Raw genomic sequence first — 19,994 nt, 5'->3', positions numbered from 1 at the left:
GGAAGCCACCACCTCCAGACCGCATGGGAAACGCACAGAGAGAAACGCAGTACCCCGTTGCAAATCCCAGTCCAGACCTACAGAACCTCCCTGCGTCGCTCAAAAGGGGCATGGTGGCAGCTCAAGGTTTTCTGCAAAGATCTACCACAAAAGACATTTGGAAAGGACTGCCAAAGGTCTTTAAGAGCTTTTTAGCGTTGGAACTTAAAAAATGGCACTTCATGAAGAAGCAATTTACCCCAACATTCAAGAGTCTTCCAGGTCCTTTCAGATTCTTGCAAGGGGGGGGCAAGAGGGTGGGCGGTAGTAGTCTCAGGGGACGGACTTCACAGTGGAATCGATGGAAGAAGTCTTTTCCAAAAGGGCTTATAGGAAAAGAATGCCCCACAGTGACAAAAAACAAGATAGCCTGCAAAATGGATTTCTCTCACAGGGAGAGATTCGAGGGATTATCTCAGATTTCTAACCAGAGTCCTTTGTGATTACTGTATTTGCCCCACATGTGATTATACACTTGGCTGGAAGCCTCAGAGGGCGCTAACCATGGGGGGGGGGCAGTAGTGCACACACCTGCCAGGGCTGTGGGCTAAGTGAGAAGGGCCCTGAAAATATCAGACTACTTCACTCTCCCCAAAATAGCTGGATTTTCAGAAGGGGTGAGAAGTTGGGGGAACCCAACGTGAAAAGAGGACAGGACAGGACTGGACTGGCTTCTTGTTCCTCCCCTCAGACAAATAACACAGCACTTGGAAAACTCAAATTAGATGCTTGCTTTGTAAAGTTTATTGACAACTGTTTGGTCCCAACACACAAAACAGCACTTGAACCACAAAAAAAGTGTTCAAACAAAGTAGACAGTTAAGAAAAACATCTCTTCCCCCAAGCCCGATCCGAAACAAACAGTGCAAGATGGGAAAGGGGGTTGTGGTGATAACTTTTTGTCTTTTTTTTTTTCTTTAAACAGATACATCTAACCTGGTACATCTTTCCACCCAGAAATAAAGAATTTCTTTGTCTTAATTCTCATACATCATTTCGTCACATCATTTAATTAAAGCCTCTTGATAAAAAAATAGATAGCAATCGGACTGGCCATTGTGGAGTACATCACGGACACAACGAGCTCACGCTGTATTTATTCTCTTATCTTCTAACAGCGACGGTTAGAGTCACACACGCCTCCCAGACTAGCTGGTGACTCCAGCGAACAGTTGGGTTTGACCACTCCCATGACAGCATGGGCCTGCAGGCTCTTCTTTGACTGTTGCCCAAAGCAGCTGCTCTGAGACTGTTCCTCGTGACTTGTAATGGTGCCTCTGACGTTTTTAAAGTCAATCATGCCTAGGCGAGCAAAACTAAAGTCCAAGAGTGCAAACTCAGCCTTAAGAAGTCTCAGAATAAGGCAACTGAGGTTCTCGACGCCACCTTTCTCACAGTTTAAAAGCTTCTTATAAAAAAAAAAATTGCACATCTGCATTTGACCTCCTGCCATACTATGTCTGTAGGAGAAATGCCTTCATTCGGAGAGGCTTCGCACAGGGCCATACTGCTTGCGAGGCTTTTCCAGGGTTGTTCCATCTCGACTGAGGCCATGTGTGGAGAACTGGGAACCACTGGCTTCATTTTAAAGATTTTGGGGAACAAAAACCCGACTTGTAAAAATCTCTCTGGAGCCCTTGTTTTGTGGCATTTTATCAAAATGCTGGCTGTGAAATCAGAGCGCATTTTCTGGCTTTCTAGAAATTACAAAATATAAACATTTCCCCAAAAGAAACCATCTCAGTAGTGGAAGACCTAATGCCAACAGGTTCTTTCTGCTCTATGAATGAATCCGCCTTTTTGCCCAACAAATACAACCCATTGTAAATGTCAGGTTTCTCCAGGAGGGGTGAGAGGCCACCCGTCACCGGATGCCTCCGCCACCTCGAGGCGAAGGTCATTCCACAGGGCAGTGCTCCCTCAAAGGCTGGCTTTTCCCAAATGCCAACATCAGACACCACAAAAAACCCAAACATGCTTCCAACAGTGAGAAGTAACAGTAAAAGCAGACACTATTAAAAGACACTGAGCCAACACACACACACACACTCACACATAAAGCTTCCCAGCTACCAAAACCAGGTTTAAAATTACAAATACAAGGTTAAGATGATCAACCTTGGCCTTCACACATATAGATAGGATTTCTGTCTCTTCCTAGTGGAAAGAGTATCGATGTCGCTCCTGTTAAAGCACCTCGCCCCTCAGCTCTGATTTGTAATTTATGCATTTCATGCATATTTTAGAAAATCAGACTCTCTTCCCAACACTGCCACTCAACACACAATACTGTGTGCTGGAATTCAAATGCTGACTTTAAATTCATGACACCAAGACCATCTCCTTTTCCTTAACCTAATCCATATCACACTGGAACGTAACATAAAAGGGAAGCTTAAAACATCCTCAACTTTCTAGAAAGCTCCTACATGGCACCCCGAAGTGGAAACAGTGTTAAAAAATTTGTGATGAAGCCACATTTATCAACTACAGACATAGTTCAATAAAACAAACAAGGCACGCTTACAAGTCACATGGAAGCCAGGAAGCTTCGTATCTAACCCAAAAATACATTCTCCCCACCTCGCCTGCCCTTCTGCTTCCATGTGGGAATGTGCAGGGCCGCAAGGTAGGCTCTGCTACACCACACACCGTGCACTTGATTCATACTGTCTGGAAACACCAGGAAGCAAAGGCTGAGAGGCTATCTTATGCTACATGTAAGATTCTACCACGGATGTGGCTTGAATGGCAGTAAAACCACTCCCTTCTAGCTGAGTTCTCACTGCTTTCTCCTTGTGGAACACCATTACATTTCCTAATCATTAAGAAAAATTTGGTAAGATATATTAAGGATTCCTTAACAAGGGCCAGGAGGTTTTGGGGTTTTTTTGTTTGTTTTGGTTTGTTTTTTCCAAATAATTAGGGGAGGAAAAAAGAAAGAAATACTTCAGCTCTAAAGCTGTGTTCAATGTAAAACCAAACGTTGTGGGATACATCTGAAGATGAACTGGCTTCTAGGGGGCTTGCATTCAAACAGAAAAGGCTGTGTTTTTTGAACCCACTTTTGTGTGCAGAATCAGACAGTGTTTCCCCATCCTAATTCTATGTTCAAAACGCGAGTCAAAGCTTGGTTATAGGTGCAAAGGAAAAATTGGCTGCCAATTTTACTCTATTTTTGGGTTGCTTTTTGGCTGGGCTTTCCACGGGGTCCTTGCTGGGCAGTGACTCTGAGGTTTCTGAGGAGGGGCAGGGAGGCACTGGGACAGCTGCTGAGATGCCGGAGGAGCCGGAGTCCGAGGCTGGGTTGTGGTTCTTTACTGGTACTGGAATTTCAATTTTTTCTTCTTGGTTTAAACTCATAATTTCTGTAAATGCCAAAAAGCAAACACATTCAGTTCTAGGACCTGCAAGATGTGTGGGCTTTTAGTTTCTCCCTCGTATCATCTCAAAGAATATTTTTAATATCACCCACCAAACATCATGCCCATGCCGCAATTTACGTATCAGCTATGTGGCCAACACGTCACGTGAGTCAGATATTTAGAAATAAACTGCACCTCAGCTCTCCTTCCCTGGGATTACAAAGTTTTAGAAAGCTTCATTTTTGGCTGTAACTCAATGGGCAATGGTGTAGAAACATTTTTTCCCCCATTTGGATTCTCTGTCCTTTCACTGTCAGGTAGTTCAAGACCCATGAGCTTCATGGGACCTGAAGACTTTCCCACGAGGAGGGGCCTCACTGTCAGGAAGCCCCGGCGTGTACCACTGACAGAGGGCTGTGCCCCGCGTGGATCTAAGGTGGGCAGAGACAGACCGAGAAATGCACAGAGGCAGAATTACCCTAAATATCCAGGCAGTGAAACAGCCATTTTTCCTGCAGTGTTTACAGGCTGCTCTTTCTCTGCCCGAGCCCTGAGTCCTGGGCCTGCTGCGTATACAGGGGGCTGCTTTTGCTTCAAAGAGATGTTCTGTACCTCAGACTCCCCCAGCGTGTACATGTGCAAGGGGCCCTGGCACCAGAGGTGCAGAGAGGCCAGAGCGACGGAAGCAATGCTGAGCCCCAGCTCCCTTCTCAGGCCAGCACGCACGAGAATGGCACACAGACCTGCCCACGCCATTCCAATTCGGTTTCTCTGCCCGGTCCCAGGCGTATGGTTGCCTCTTGCGCAGACTAAATGCACCAGAGCCGCCACCCCATGCGCGGGCTGCTAGCCATCTCTCACCAGCTCCCATTGTGCGTCCCAGAGGAGCACATTCCTGCTTCTGTTACACGTGACATCTTCCAGTGGCAGAAGCCAGATCTATGTTTCCCTACCTCCCATTCTCCAGGTAAACAGCCTCAGTTCTTTTACTGGGCAACACAAGGCTGTCTGTCCCTGGTTTCCCCCTGGAACAGTAAGCAGAGTGGAGAAAAACTCATTGTGACAGACAAAGGCAACAAGGGAAGGGCCTGGACAGAGCAGATGGGTCACCTCTCCAGAGCTCAGGTGATACAGCAGCAAGACAAGGGGCTTGTGGTTCAAATCTCAGCTCCGCCACTTTCAGTCCGGTAGCCTGGAACCAGTGTGGTCTCCACAGGCCAAGCCGCACCCTCCATCGCCAGCCATGCAGGGATGCAGGGAGGAGGGGGTGTGAGCGTGCCTGTGAGTCCAAGCACAGGGCTGGCACCAGGTCAGTGCTCACCACAGCCAGCTTCCTGTCCCTTCTCAGCTCACCGTGCAGGCCCCGGAGCTCAAGTCACAGATGGCCCTCCCTCCCCTGCTCGTACCCTCACAAGGCCCCAACCCGGAGCCATCATTCACCTCTAGGCCGGACCAGAGCTGCTGTGTATGCACGTGGGGCACCAGGTGTGCCCACGAGCTGCTGTGCCTTTAGGAACGCAGGCAACAAAAGCCCAGGAAACCCTCCATACACACCTCCGTGGGCTTCTCCATGGCCCAGCTGTGGCATCCCTCCAGACCCACCATTGTTCTGGGCTTGAGGCTCCCAAGCCACCCCAGGCTGTGAACCCAGCTTTGCAGGAAGACTGACCAAAAAAGAGGGTCCTGAATAATCAGCACAGGTATTCTTATGCCTGAAAATACAATTTCTCCCCACCTCCATCGAACTTTACCATACCGGCATCGTGCTTTGATTTTTAAACCCACAGAGAAAACCCCTGCAACCACACAGTGCATCCTACCAGGAGGCTCTGGGGGATGTTCCTCAAACTGAATGAGATCAGCAGATTGGAGGATGACAGGATCTGGTCTCAGCTGAGGGGACGGCAGGCACGAAGGGACGGGTGCACAGAGAAGGTCCACAGGGGAGTCGTTGGTCAGGCAGAGAAGCTCCTGATCTGTCTGGTGGGGCCCTGGACAGAGAAGGCAGGCCGGGGCTCGATTCAGGACAGCAGTCTACCACAAGTCTGTGCCTGAGGCTTTCTTTCTCAGCCTTCAAGATGAAAAAGGCCAGGAAGTACTCAAGAACTCAAGGTTAATAACAACAACAACAAAGCCATGAACAGAAAGGTCTGGGTCACTCTTTGGTAAATGAAATGCCACAAGCCAGGATCTCCTGATTTGTGTTCTCAGGAATAGCAATGCCCCAAGGGGCCAAAGCCAAAAAAAAAAAAAAAAAGGATTCCACAATCAGCTTCCAAAGAGGAGAAGTAAGTCCTTAGAAGCGGTATAAAGTAGTTAAAATAAGCAAAAGCTCCGAAAATGCTAAGACATGGGGCCCAGTTCCATCACTCCCCAAGTGATCTTGGGTAAGCTCTTTAACCTTCCAGGACTTGGGTCCCTCATTCGGAGACTGGAAAGGAAGTTTCCCTGCAGGCTATGCTGACAGCTGAGGGCAGGGAGCTCCATTCCCATGCTTTATAAAATGTGAAATGTGTCCTCCACACACAGGCCACAGTAACACTTCCAATGAGCGACTTACAGAGTCGTACAAAGATAAAAGTCTCATATGCAGCAATGGATTCAAAAGTCTTTCAATACAGTTACAACTGCTACAAAGCTCAAGCTAGTCGATTTCTATCTACAGAGGAGGCTCCACATAAAATCTGAGCGGATCAATGTTGTTTTAAGTATTATTAATGCATTATTACCAAGTCTTTCCCAGAGGGGCCCTGTGACAAAGACTCTCTCGATCCAACTTGAGCCTGGCCCTTTGAGCCTTCTTCTCCACGAGGCCTTGACCTTGGCCTTCCGTGTCTGTCTGGTCCTCACTGAGCCCAGTCTTAGCAAGCATCCTGGCAAGTCAGTTCTGCAAGAACTCCTCACCCCTGCTCTCTGACCAAAGCCCTCATTCCTCCACCCCTGATGTCTTCTCCTGGTGATGTGCCCCCACCGTCCCCCTCGCTCTCTGCTTCTTGACTAAAACATCCCCGTTCATCCTTGTACTCAGAGTTGACTTCTATCTCCCTCCTCAGGTGCAGCAGAGTTGATCCTATTACAATAGTCTTAACATACTGTTTTAACAAATGTCGGAAAAATTATTTCCTCTGAAGCCTGAACTGGGCTGACATACTGTCATTACAGGACTGTCAACATCATTCAAGACCCTGAACCAGGGACCATAAAATACTATGAAATGCAGGCTCGTTTTTCTGTTACCAACCAAACACCAGACTGCTTTGGAGAATATATGAACATGGCCCACTGTGGCCCTTGCCCCCACCCACTCCCAGCCCACACCCCGGGGTCAGTTCTCCAAGAATTTCGCAAGCTTGGCTGTGTTGTGCCTTGCTTACCATCGCTGCCTGCTCCAAGTTCAAGTTCCACAGCTATGCCAGATTCAGGCACCGCTGGGATGTGCTCTGTGGCTGAGGGCTGGTTTTCAGGGTGGGTGGGGGCAAGCCCGAGTGAACTCAAACGACCTGGGGGACCAAGAGCAGCCGTCAGAGGGAAAAGTCAGTGAGAGAACCGGGATTTCTGAAGCAGGGAGGGGATGGGTGCTTACTTACTTTTCATGTCATTTTTTAACACTACAATTCTCTTATGACCATGTCCTTTTATCCAGACCACCTGCACACAAGACATACTACTGGTTAAGCAGTGGAAAAGGAGGGGAAATAAGCCCTAAATCCAGGAAGAATGGGACCTGTTGCACTGACCCTAAATATATTGGAAGTTAGAGAGGAATGTCAAGGAAAATTCTTCTATACTTTCATTAGCTTTTAAAGTAACAGAAGCTGGCAGAGACATGCTCCTTACAAGAAGATGTGTACTCTAAAAATGATGAGACTCAGCTTTAAAAATATTCTTTAGGGCTCTCAGAAAGACCATCTCCCCAACACCAGCTCTGGTCTGTTAAAGGAGATAGTTGTCACAGGAGAGTCCTTCCTATTTTCTCCAGAAACTAAATATACCCTAAAAAAACTAATGGGGATCATCCAGACCCCTCAAACTAAGCTCCTGGTCCTAATCCTGAAACACAGTCCTCTCTCCAGCTCCTCAGCCAAGCAAAAGCGGGAGCGGAGGCCCTTGGCTCCCAGCACTCCCCCACACGCGTCTGCACCAAGTTTCCATCTCAGCCTTCCTGGGTCCTTCGCTGCCTCTTGCATTACTTTCAGGTGGGTTCGGTCTCGTTATCACTCTCACCTGTGCTCCGGCCACAGCAAGGGTACTTGCCAAGCACCCTCCTCCCCTCCTCCTACTCTGGACACAGCAGTGACACTGGTGCTTTCCACACACAAACCTGAGGCTCCCTACTTCTTTCCTCCAGGTCCTTCTGCTCACAAGGCCCTCTGTAAGGGAACTCTCACTACATTGGTAGGCCCCTGCCTGGTTTTTCATGTCCTCAATATTCCACGCTACTTGTCACTGCTTATGCAGTCCCCTCTGCCCAGACTGTCCCCTCTTCGTCACATGGTTGACGTCTATAAATCCTTGACATCTTGGCTCTGGAACGAACCCCGAGCCTGGGCATGGGCCCTGCCCGTGGCCCTCCTCAGGGTACCCATGGATAACTGCACTGACCACACTGCCTCAAACCTGCCAGGTGCCCTGACTCTCCATCACCTGACACCTTTCTCAAGAAAGGGGCTGCAACTTACTCACCTGGCATATACAGATTTAATAAAGGCTTGCAGAATCAAGGAAAAACGCTAGAATCATCCCTTTAATGCCAACAGTATGTTTTTCAAAATGCCTGCCATTTCATTGTCCTGGCAGCATTTCATGACTGTGCTCAGGAGAGTGAGCCTGGGGTTCTCCAGGAAGACGCTCTCCAAGAAGCTCTGAGAACACCCACCTGAGGGATTGCTCCCAAGAGCTCCTCCACGCTACTGTAGCCATAGGTCTTGGGTTGCAGTGTTTCTCCGACATACTTGGTATAGGCCATGGAAAACTCATGGAGAAAAAGCTGCTGGTAGTGGTAAGTATGAAGTAAAGACCGCACGTTCTTGGCAAACAAATACAGGCTAGTGAGCTTTACACACTCCCCTGTCTTTTCGTTAGTGAAAACCTGGTTCAAGAGAAAAACACAGCATTAAAGACTTCCAGAGTGGGGCACCTGGGTGGCTCTGCTGGTTAAGGATCTGCCTTCGGCTTGGGTAACGATCTCAGGGTCCTGGCATCGAGCCCTGTGTCTGGCTCCCTGCTGAGCAGGGAGCCTGCTTCTTCCTCTGCCTCTGCTCTTCCCCCTGCTTGTATGCTCTTACTCGCTCTGACAAGTAAATTTTTAAAATCTTAAAAAAGAAAGAGAAATTTCCAGAGTGACTGGCCTCCCGCCCCACCCAGGAGTCCAGGGCCTCCAGCTGAGACTGAAAAGGCACTGAGTCAACTTGAAAATGGGCACTAAGCCTGGGAGGAGGGGGCGCTCATTCAAGGATCTCCTCCCACAGAAAGTGCTGCCTGAGAGCAAACTTCCCTTCTATCTGTGTGTCTAAGATGGCAGAGGTCTGGGGAAACAGCATGTCAGAAAGGAAGGAAACTGGCAGACCTGGGGTCTCAAACAAAAGGCAGTGAGGAAGGGAGGCAAACCCCCAGAGTGAGAGCACTGCATCAGACAGCGGGGAATGAGCCCAATGAACCCCTTCACCTAAAGCAGGGATCCAAGAACTCTGTGCTGCAGGATGACCACATTAGTCTTCTTTAAAAAAAGGACCGGGGGGGGGGCAGTAAGGGAAGAAATCCCAAAGCTCTTCTGGCTTCAAGTAAACAAATTTCTTTACCATAAACCTTTATAGAGTCTTTAATGTGCACTGAGGCTTTCCAAGGGAAGGGGTATATCCCAACCCGAGCTGGCCATGGAAAGTCTTCTGTCCTGGATCATCGGTTTACGCTGCCTAGAACCACTGTTCACACAACAGATAATTAACAGAGTTTCGAAAATGTTGGATGTGATACTGTGAGGACAAACCAGAGGTGGAAAGTAACTGAAGTGGGAAAAATAGTTTTTATTCAAGAGCTACTGCAACAAAAGGAAAGAACCTTAGTGCAGAATTGGGCTTCATTCTGAATACAACAAAGAAAAGTGGAGATTTAGAGCTAAGGAGGGAGGCGGGGTGCTGGTGGACAGAAAATTACCAACACATCCCAGGTCGCAGTCTAGTCTAGAAGGCGGCTCCCAGGAGCCCGGCCCGAATTTGGACAAGGGGAGAATTTCTGTCAATCCCTCTTAATTGTGTAGTTATCAATCACATGGTTATATGGTAACAATGGTACAGCACTCTTTTTCCACGTTGTTGGACTTACTGGTTAGCACCCTATTTAGAATCATTGTCTTTTGGGGGACTGTATTAGGTTTTTGATGTTAAAGTTTCTTTGGCTTCATAAAATGAAGTGGTGAGGTTTGTTGTTTTTGTTTTTTTGTCTTGTTGTTTTTGTCTTTAACATGGCCTAGAATGTTTTTTAGGAAGTTGGGAGTTACTCTTTCAAGTTAGCTAAAAATCCAACTGTTAACAACCTATCTGGTCCTGGTATCTTTTCCACTGATAAAATTTCAACGATCTTACAGCCTCTTTTGTCGTAACTGGTCTAATTTTTTTTTCAAGATTTTATTTATTTGACGGAGAGAGAGAGAGAATAAGCAGGTGGAGCGGCAGGCAGAGGGAGAAGCAGGCTCCCCGCTGAGCAAGGAACCCGCCGTGGGGCTTGATCCCAGGACCCTGAGATCATGACCTGAGCCGAAGGCAGATGCTTCACTGACTGAGCGACCCAGGTGCCCCAATTGGTTTAATCTGTACCTTCTTGGGTCAATTTTGATAATTGGGCTGGGGGCAGGTGAGGGTCTCATCTACTTCTGTAATATTCTCCTGTGATTCTTCCCATCTTCAGCGCTATTCTTAAAAGGCTACCCAGGGTACTAGCCTTCCTTTCTGACCGGTGTCTGACTGATGACAGCCCCCCGCCCTGCCCCCACACCATCCATCTCGTCAGCGCGAACAGCAGCAAACTGCAGCCTGGTGGAGCTAGAAAGCACCCCAGCTCAGGACTCAGGAGGCCAGGGCTTCCGTCTTAGCTGGGCACTCATTTGGGCAAGGTGCCTATACCCCTGCTCTGCCTCGGTTTGTTCAACTATGAAATGACCGACTGGTCCCTTCCCGCCCTATACGCCCTAAGTCAGATCACCAGGCACCCCAGGAGCAGCGCAGCAGATCTCAGTAAGATGGCGCTACAGAGCCGTTAGCAAGCATACCTCCACTAGGTAGGGCAGACTCTTCAGAAGTTCGGTCAAGGTCATGAATCCATATTCACAGGGGTTGAGGGGAACGCTATGGGTAGTTTCGTAATGTCTCTTGAGCTCATCGACAGAAAGGTGAGCGGTTCCTTCCCAAGACATCAGCAACACCAACAGCTGGGCGGTGAGGGCGCGCAGGGACTTGCGGTTGATCAGCTGAATCTGTTTGCCCGACTCCATGTCAGCAATCTGGGGGAACAAGAGTCCCAGAGTTTCCCAGCTCAAGAGCGGCACACTGGGCCACGGCCACCCAGCTCAGCTACTGTCCTTTGGGTGAGGGAGACCAACAGAGGGAAAACCTCTACTTCCCTCTTTTCCACGGAAGTGAGTGTGTGAGTTTGTTTCCGGCTGCTGTGGGACACCAGAGCGGGAACTGTTCCCTCCCTTTCTGCCAGCCCACAATCAGAGATGGCCATCACACCAGCCCTCTCTGCAGGCACTCATTCCACTCCCCTATGGACGGAGGTAAGACTGGCCAGCATCCAGGGGCCCAAGCCCCTGAACTCAAGGTTGCCGCGCTCAAGGGGGGAGGCTGGGCTGCAGGTGACGGTCCACAGGGCAGCTCTGCAGACCGACTCACCCCACCTTTGTGTCCAGAGTAGACTGAAGGACCACTCTGACTAAGGCACCCGCCGCACTCCCCTAGTCCATCATCACTAGCCAGCAAGCGGGTATTTTCCTATCTGACTACATGTCTCTCCCTCGCTTCTCGGGGAGATACAAGGTTGAAGTGATGAAGTGCACTGGAAGGGAGGTCTTCTGGAAAAGACACAGGTTAGCACTGGGAGACCAAACAGCATATGAAGAAACAAGCAAGGGCTAACCAAGAGCTGCAGGCTTTGGGCAGAGGAACGAGTCTGTGAACTGAGCCGTCACTGGACTTAAAACAGGCAGAGTCAGTATGCACGCGCTGAGGTGCTGGGAGGCAAACCAAGTTTGTTACAGAGTGTCCCCCTGTCTGCTCTCCCAGCCAAGACCGCAGGTCCCAGTGCCTCACTGAGGGCTAGGTCATCACAGGCTCATACTCTGTGGGGCTCTGGGTTCACAATCCTGGTGTGTCCCTGGTTCAGACGCTCACCCAGAGCCAGGGCAGGAGGTTAATGGGTAGACGCCCCCCACCCCACTTCTCATGGTTACAGATTTGTGGAGATTCCAATAACAGATTTCCTCTGCAGATACAGGGTTTAATCAATCAACAGATTCAAGTCTAAGGGAATCCGAGCCATCTTCTCAGATGCCCAGACTATTACTACAACTCCAGCCTTTCAAGGAGAAAAGATAAAAACCTGCTCTTTTGATGCTACTTAGAGACATCTCTTGATTCTGAACCCCTGCTACACAACAGAATCAGCTAGGGAGCTTATAAAAAAATGCCAACGCTCAGAGCGCACAGGGACTAATGACATCAGATTCTCAGAGGCAGGGGTGAAGTCTGGGCATCGGCATTTCCCAGAGGCTCCTGGGAGACGCAGCAGCAGTCAGGGAAGCACACGAGAGCCCCTCTGTTCCTTCCCCATCCTGACTGCTGACGCCCCAACTCCCCACTCCCTCACCCTCGCTCCTCAAAATCTCTGGTCACGGCTTAGACTTGCCATCCACTGGAGCCCACCACTGCCTTCACACGCTGGGTGACCGAGCATCCAAGGGGCCTCGCCCACACCGTGGCCTTTCCGTTCCTCATCCGCCCCATCTCCAGGCACACCCTCTCCTCCTTGATTCCACTCCAGACCCCCATTCCCAGGTCACTTGGGATTACCGGCTACCGCCCACTTCTCAAGCAGCTCATGCAAACCTCCCACGGAGACCGCAGGCGAAAGGAAGCCTGAGGCAGACGCTGGAGTGGGAGACCGGAAAGAGATTCCAATGATCGGCTCTGCTTCCCCTTCTCCAGCTTCGCCTGCATGGACTCCCATGTCCTCCCAATTTAAGTCCTCTCCCTTCTGCACACATTCCTCTTTCATCCACCCTGGTGCTGATGGGCCATTAATTTATTGCCATTCTGGTCATACTCCATAAACTCCTTTGTCCCCGTGCCTTTTCTTTGCACCATCTGGCAAACTCCCACCTTGAGCCCAACTGTCTGCTTTCCCTATGCCTGCACCAAAGCAGCCCTGCGCCACTGACCATCCCTCCTCTCTCCTGCGGAGCTCCCCCTACTCCCAGCCCCCTGCCCGATGTCCTGGCGGGTCCCATGCACCACAATGGCCACTTCAATCTTGAATCCTGTCTCCTTCATCCTCTCTCTATGCAGTTGCTCTCACTTTCCATGCAGAAAAACAGCTCATGGAAGGTACCTCCCTCCTCTTCCCAGTGAGGAACATCAAACTTACTGCATCTACCCTACACTCCCTCCCTCCGGTCAAAGTACTAATATCAGGGCTGTGCCTCCTTCCATTGAATGCCAATTCCCAGGTCTGCCTTCTTAGGACCCCCATCCCACCACCCTGTCTTGCCCTTGTGTATTTATCTTCTCTTCCTCGAGCAGATCCGTCCCTGTGGCTCTCACACATGCTCAAGTCTCTCCATCTGGGAGCAAAAGAGCCACAAGAAAGCGCACTGGCCCACTCCGTCCCACAGTCTCCCCTCACTGAGCTCTCACTCTCCTCCCTCACAAGTACACAAGCCAAAAAGCTGTCTGCATTACCTGTCACCATTGTCATGTCCTACTCCTCCGGCCTCAACCCACTCCATGTCCCCACACACTGGTGTTGACCCCGTCCTGGCCACGAACACTAAGTCCCCCCCAACTCAGCTAGGCCCAAAGGTCACATTAGTCCCTGTCTCACCCATCCTCCCAGCAGGGGGCACTGGGAACGTGCCACACTCCTAGTGTCCTTCCTGCTTTCCAGTAGCTCCTTCTCTGTCTCCTGTGAAGCTTCTTCTCCCTTTAACCGGACACAACATAACTGGATTCCTTCCACATCTGTAATTGGGGCTGCTCGCACTTGGTACGTTTTCCCTTTCACTTCTCCCTCCTTATAGTGAGCTGTCTGGGTCCCATGCAGGAGGCAGCCTGGAACTATCCAGCTGGTCTGCCTAGGACAGGGAGGGTCAGCTCAGCCCAGGGCGGGAAGAGGAAGTCACCCTCTCCAATCTCCTGCTAACAGCAACAAAGGCAGCTGTGAGCCTAGCCTGCTCCTACATCTACTCAACTGAGTCAATCTGGAAGGTGAAAGAGATCTGTGACCACAGTCTCCCCACAACTTCAGAGATCATAATCCGCTTAGGAGGATACTCAAGAGAAGAAACACCCTCGGATAAAACGGAGACCTCATCGCTCAAAAAGACATGACTTTGGCAAGGCCTCTAAGAAACATGCAAGAGCAAGACCAAGACCAAAACTCTTACCTGCCAAATTGGAGTCCTCTCCTACTCCCTAGTAAGGTATTAATGGCCTACAAAGCACATCCTGTGAGGCGTTAACCAGTGCCAGGGGTGAACAAGGAAATGCTAAGCACCAGTAAACATCACGGGCAACATGCTGCCGCCACATTTTCGCCCATGAAAATGAGAATCTGCTCACCTTTACCACATGGCAGAGTTTCTGAGTTAAAGCCGAAATTGAACTGACATCATAGTCTTGGAGACGAAATGTGTAACCAAAAGTTTTAGCATATTCTGTGAGCAGATCTGTCATCATAAGGCAGTTATCTTTTTGGGACCGCAGGAGTTTGACGAACTGGGCAGCCAGCGCTTTGAATCGTTCCACCTCTGTCAAAGTGAGGATTTTTTCTTCCCCACATTCCAATACCTTGGAAAACACACAGGAGGAAGAAGGCGAGGGTGAACAAGTGAGGACTGTTCATGGAATTAAATAGCACATAAATGTATACACTTAGTAACTAAGAAGCACTCTGGTGGTCTCTCACGGATAGAGAGCCTGGGTTTTGCAAGATTTTAATACCACTGAAAGGCACACTTAAAAAGGGGTTAACTAGGTAATGTGTTTTACCACACACAAGAAAAACTTTAAAAGCACTTCAGGGGTCAAAAATAGTAATACTAATAAAATTAACAACAGAAATCTGGTTCAACCTCACAGTGCCTAAGAGCTAAGCATTCTTATCACCTCATGTACTCATCCCACTGTCAACCTAAGAAATTTGAAAAGTATCGTGCCAATGGAAGAACAGTCCATTTAAGAAATCAAACTACTTGGGGATGCCTGGGTGGCTCAGTCAGTTAAGTGTCTGCCTTTGGCTCAGGTCATGATCCCAGGGTCCTGGGATTGAGCCCACATCAGGCTCCTTGCTTAGCGGGGAGCCTGTTCTCCCTCTGCCTCTCCCCTCAGCTTGTTCTAATAAAAAAATAAAATCTAAAAAAAAAACCCCAAAACAAAGAAATCAGACTACATATTTTTTTTCAATAATTACCCTGAAAAAATTTGAAGAATGATTTCTTTACTAAAGGAAAAAGACCTCACATTGACCTAAAAATACTGAGCCAATGACATAGCTTCTCTGACGGAAATATTTAAGGTTTTCCTATTTCCTTTTTTTTTTTTAAAGATTTTATTTATTTATTTGACAGAGATAGAGACAGCCAGCGAGAGAGGGAACACATGCAGGGGGAGTGGGAGAGGAAGAAGCAGGCTCATAGCAGAGGAGCCTGATGTGGGGCTCGATCCCACAACACCAGGATCACGCCCTGAGCCGAAGGCAGACGCTTAACCGCTGTGCCACCCAGGCGCCCCTTCCTCCTATTTCCTAACTCTACTTCCCAGGAAAAATAGACCTGGAAAAGAAAAATTTTCCCCACATAATATGTTCAGAAAAATATAACTGGAATCTCTTCACTCACTTGTAAAATATCAGGTATGGCTTCAAAAAGTTCAAGTAGTTTGGTAAACCCGTAGTACGCGAGTTTGCACTGCCGGCCAAAGTGGTGGTGGTAGGAGGGGATAAATTTGTTAAAGGGCATCCGGAAGTGTGGTTGGTGCCGCAGCAAATCAACAACATCCTTGGAGAACTGTTTTGTCCTTTCTATTTCATCCTGGGTACGCTCTTAAAAAATAAAAAATGAATCACAGTTTTCTTCCATTCATTTGTGTTAAACCTTACCGCTGTATTAGTCCTATGCACAGATGACAAGAGATACCGTCTTTGCCTTCCAAGCACAGACAACCTAAAACAAACACGTTCATGTTCTCTCTTTCTGCACAATGGTTTTCAAACTCACTCAAGGGCACACCACCAGGAAGCCGGGAGACTATAATGGTATACGGTGAAAGACACATACACCCATGTAATCTGGCTTTGCAAGCTAGACGTATTTTCTCTAGCTCCCCGTCCCCCATTCCATATATATGAGCATGACACACATCCAAGTCTCTGTACTTGAAAAGGTGACCTAGAAATTATTTCTATAAAATTGCATTTCTGACTAGCCACACACTTTTCGTGTCTTCTTCTGATCTTCAGTTAAAATTGCTAGCAGAAGAGAGTATCAGGCAACAAAAGTTTAACAAAAATACAGGGGAGAAAAAGCTTCAACTTCCATTTTTGTTTCTATTAATTTTTAAATTACAATCGGGAAGACTGACATTACTCACTCCAAAAGCTCTGGAGTATTAGGATCTCATGAGCGTCAGTGTTCTGCAGGAACGGAGGTTAGGAATCACGGATTAGTAATACTGGGAGAACATGACAGGAAGTAGATTAATTTTACCTATTCCAGCTCCCAGACTGCAACCAAAATGACCAAAATGCAAAAGGTAAAATAAAACATTTGCTTGGATTTTCTTTCCTTCTCAAGAGTGCACAGTCAAGGAGCTCAGTCCAAGAGAACAGACAAGCGACAGCCATGGTACCTGACTCTCAGCTGGGTAATTATGGTGTCAACAGCCACAGACAGGCTGCTTATACCCTTCTTTTCCTTACAGTGAACTCTAAGACACCAGCTTGCTTTTCTTGTGGGCAAGTGGCTGCGCCTGCTCTGAAGAACCTCGGATCCACTGCACAGCGATAGTTCCCACAATGCACTTTCCAAGAAATCTTCAGGAACCATGGAGGCCCCGGAAAGGATACAGGATTCCGTGTGAAGGTAACCAGCACATTCAAGTCAACATACCTCTCTTAGGGATGCAAATCACCATTTCGTTATCTTGTTGGGACAAGCAGATGGTTGTGTCTGGGATCTCTGACACGATATCGATCAACTCACAAACACCATATTCGGTGACATCCCAGTCTTTTGAGAAACACCTAGAATTAACCAGGGAAATGGGTAAGGAATGAGAAATATCACTTGCCAAATTAACTTTTAAGTCTTCCCCAAAAATGCTAAATAGAAAATATTAGGTAATTATTTGTGGAAAGAAAAAGTGTTTTAAAATATTTGCTTTCCTTCCCCCTCCCCCCTTCTCATCAACTCACCAATGATAAGCTTGTGAGAACTCCCTCACAATGACCTGTTTGCTGGCTTGGGATTTGAGAAGTTTTAGTAAATCCTGAGTAAAGCGCTTCACCTGGGCCCTGTGCGTAAGGGTCAACAAACGTTTGGAGCCCATTCCGAGAATCTGCAAATTAAACAAAACAATCTGATTATTTATACCCATCAGACCTTGGCACATACGGACTTTCTGGCTGACGGCACTCTCTCTCTCTCTCTCTCTCTCTCTCTCTCGTTACTGCTCTCAGAGAACAAGTCCTTTTATGTATGGTATCTGCATTTTCAAACACAATGTGGATCAACAGAATGAAGACGGTCAAAATGAACAACTGCTCAAGTGCCTTGGACCCCCACCCCCTTTTCCTTTCCCTTTTACCCCTTTTCAAATAGTCATGACTATAGAAATAAAAAGCATATTATTAATCTGGGCAACTAATTTTGTCTACAAAAGACAACTAAGGTGTTCCAGGACATTTTATAAGTGGTAAAATGTTTTATAGGTAAGAAGCTATGGAACACTCTAAATTAATAGGGCAAAGACTCCTCAGAAAACAACGCTAGGCTCCAGCCCAGGAGCCGGTCTTTAACTCATTGATGAGAGCTAAGCCCATGTTCTCGGCAGCTCTTCTGTAAGAGTGAACAATCCTGGAGAGGCCTGGGCTAGGAAGAGGAAGGTCAATCTACAGAGATTAGAAGGAAAATACTCCTCAGTGTTCTGAGGGGCTTCTTCTTTATGTTTAAACTCAGTTTTCTGGAAAAACTGAGAAGCCACCTTGAATGAGGTTACCAGCCACCCTGTTTCTTTGAAGGAGCCGAAGTCACAGAGGGACGTTCCCATCATTTAACAAGTAATCCTTAAGCTTTCCTTACCTGCAACACATGAGGCACGGCTTCCAATAATTCTATCAGCTTAGAATATCCATAGTCTGATACCCGACACTGCTTTGCAAAATGGTGGTGGTAGGACGGGATGAAATTGCTAATGGGGATGACACAGGACGGCTGGCTCTTCAGCAGGTCAATCACTTCCCTGCTGAACTGGATCAGCTGGGGGTTGCCCACAGGACTTTTAGAACGCAGGAGCCAAGGGTCTAGATGGGGGGAGAAAGACAGAACATGGCTAAGATAGGATTTCACTTCTGAAAGATAACTAACCTCGCTCTCCCTCGCCTGAGCTCAACCATGACCAAGGAGGTGAGCCCAAAGGGCCGCTTTACTTCTCAGCGTCTATACTCAGGCCCTGTATGATCTACTTTATCAGCCCAACTTCTTTATGGGCTGGCAGACGCTTTACCACTACCTTCTTAAAGTCCTGTAGTCCAAGTAAAGCACAGTTCAGCAGAGCATTAACGTAAAGCAGAAGTGAAATTACACAGGATGTTTCCAACTTATAAACCAGTTGTATTTCAAAGATTCCTTTGTAACTTGGTCCTGTGGAACGTATTTTTCCCACAGAAAGAAAGTTATAGACGGGCAGCAAGCAGGTAGCCCAGAAAAACCCTAACTAACCTGTAGGAAAGCTGAAAAGATTGCTCAGGAAACCATGGAAAGCAGTAATGTAAAACTAGCTGATATAAAACTGAGTAAGAAAGAGATTCTTGTATTTATCTTGACTGTCCATGTAATTAAGAAAAAGTTTTAATTATGAAAGTATACAGATGGAAACCCTTCTACAAGACTGGCAAGCTAATGACAAAGGAGAAAGAGCACAGTGTACGGGAGACTGTGTGGTCTAGGACTGAGGTGAAAGGCAGGAGAAAGTGGTAAGCAGCTCTAATACAAACATTTCTCCTTCCCTGGTAATCCTTACCATTCTTCCCATAGGGGGAGGAGCAAAGGAAGTGTTTGGGATCAAAGAGAAGTGTCCATAGGAAAGCAACAATTTTCAGTTCACGGGTGGTGGGATTAACACCTGCAGCCCAGGGAAGGCCTGGAACTCAGAAACTCACCCAAAGCTAGGTTTACATTTCCTGGTCCTTTACACTGAAAGCTAAATCTGTTTTCACATTTATCAAAGTTAGAACCATTGACCAAAACGAATTTCAAAGGTAAAATTGCATTTAGAGGTATTTCTTTCAAATACCTGAAACGATTTTTAAAAGGCCAGTCAACTGACAAGCCAAAAAGCCTCACAAGATTAGGTAGGGCTAAAGAGATTCGTAACTGTGAAATGTGGGTTTTAAATTTTTTTTACAGATTTTATGCTGGTCCTTCCAAAAAGTCTGGTTCTGCCAGACCTTCAGCACTTTAGAGAGTAGTTTCAGTTTTTAGAAGATCAAAGGAGACGTTCACAGTGCTCTGTGCTTGGCCAACAATGCTGCCGCACAAGATAAAAGCCAACAGCCTCCTCTCACGGTAGCCGGCGGCTCAGAAAAACCAGTGCCTGACTCCTACCCGTGTTTGGAGGCGGGGGCTTGTTGTGAATCCATTTGACCACTTTGACGCCATTCTGCGCAGTGGCAATGTTTACGCCCGGAACACAGGTGATGAGGTGCTCCAAGGGAACACCCCCTTGGTTCTCCTGCACTGCTTCCAGGTCACCAAACTCGGCAGCGTAACAATCTGGAAAGCTGAAGTGGGGAAAAGAAGGCTAATCAAACTAATGGAAAAGCAAAGCACCTGCTAAACAGAAATCTTTAAGATATCCATTCATAAATCATTTCTCCTTAAATCCTCAGGATCTGGGTTTGAACGTGAAAATTCAGGTCCCAGGGAGGGGGAGGCAATCACTGCGGCATTCACCTCTTTGATGCATTCTGAGGATACCAGAAATTCCTGGACAATGTTCCAGCAGAGGGGGTGAGAAATAAGGCCACTGGGTTCCAAGTCAGTTATTTACCTGCTTTAATGTATCAGTGGCTTTAGGGCAAACTCAGTCCCGTGTTGGCCCCCAC

At 47.8% G+C, this 19,994-nt stretch overlaps 1 protein-coding gene across 6 annotated transcripts in view; it reads right to left on the bottom strand.

Annotated features, from left to right (window-relative positions):
- Positions 1-760: 760 nt before the first annotated feature.
- The window catches only part of MARF1 (meiosis regulator and mRNA stability factor 1), a 39,569-nt gene continuing 20,335 nt past the window's right edge, over positions 761-19,994 (bottom strand). For all 6 annotated transcript variants that reach the window (XM_040635289.1, XM_040635291.1, XM_040635293.1 and 3 more), the window contains 12 exons: positions 19,495-19,670; positions 17,971-18,191; positions 17,085-17,227; positions 16,780-16,913; positions 15,511-15,713; positions 14,234-14,461; positions 10,669-10,899; positions 8,281-8,493; positions 6,992-7,052; positions 6,779-6,904; positions 5,225-5,395; positions 761-3,407 (listed from right to left, as the gene is read on the bottom strand). In XM_040635289.1, coding sequence (XP_040491223.1) covers positions 3,163-3,407; positions 5,225-5,395; positions 6,779-6,904; positions 6,992-7,052; positions 8,281-8,493; positions 10,669-10,899; positions 14,234-14,461; positions 15,511-15,713; positions 16,780-16,913; positions 17,085-17,227; positions 17,971-18,191; positions 19,495-19,670 — 2,152 coding nt within the window. In that variant the 3' untranslated portion in view covers positions 761-3,162. The remainder of the gene's footprint in view (positions 3,408-5,224; positions 5,396-6,778; positions 6,905-6,991; positions 7,053-8,280; positions 8,494-10,668; positions 10,900-14,233; positions 14,462-15,510; positions 15,714-16,779; positions 16,914-17,084; positions 17,228-17,970; positions 18,192-19,494; positions 19,671-19,994) is intronic.

The sequence above is a fragment of the Ursus maritimus genome, unplaced genomic scaffold, assembly GCF_017311325.1.
Source record: "Ursus maritimus isolate PB19 unplaced genomic scaffold, ASM1731132v1 scaffold_2, whole genome shotgun sequence".
NCBI lineage: Eukaryota > Metazoa > Chordata > Mammalia > Carnivora > Ursidae > Ursus > Ursus maritimus.
This window is presented reverse-complemented; position numbering and strand designations above follow the sequence as displayed.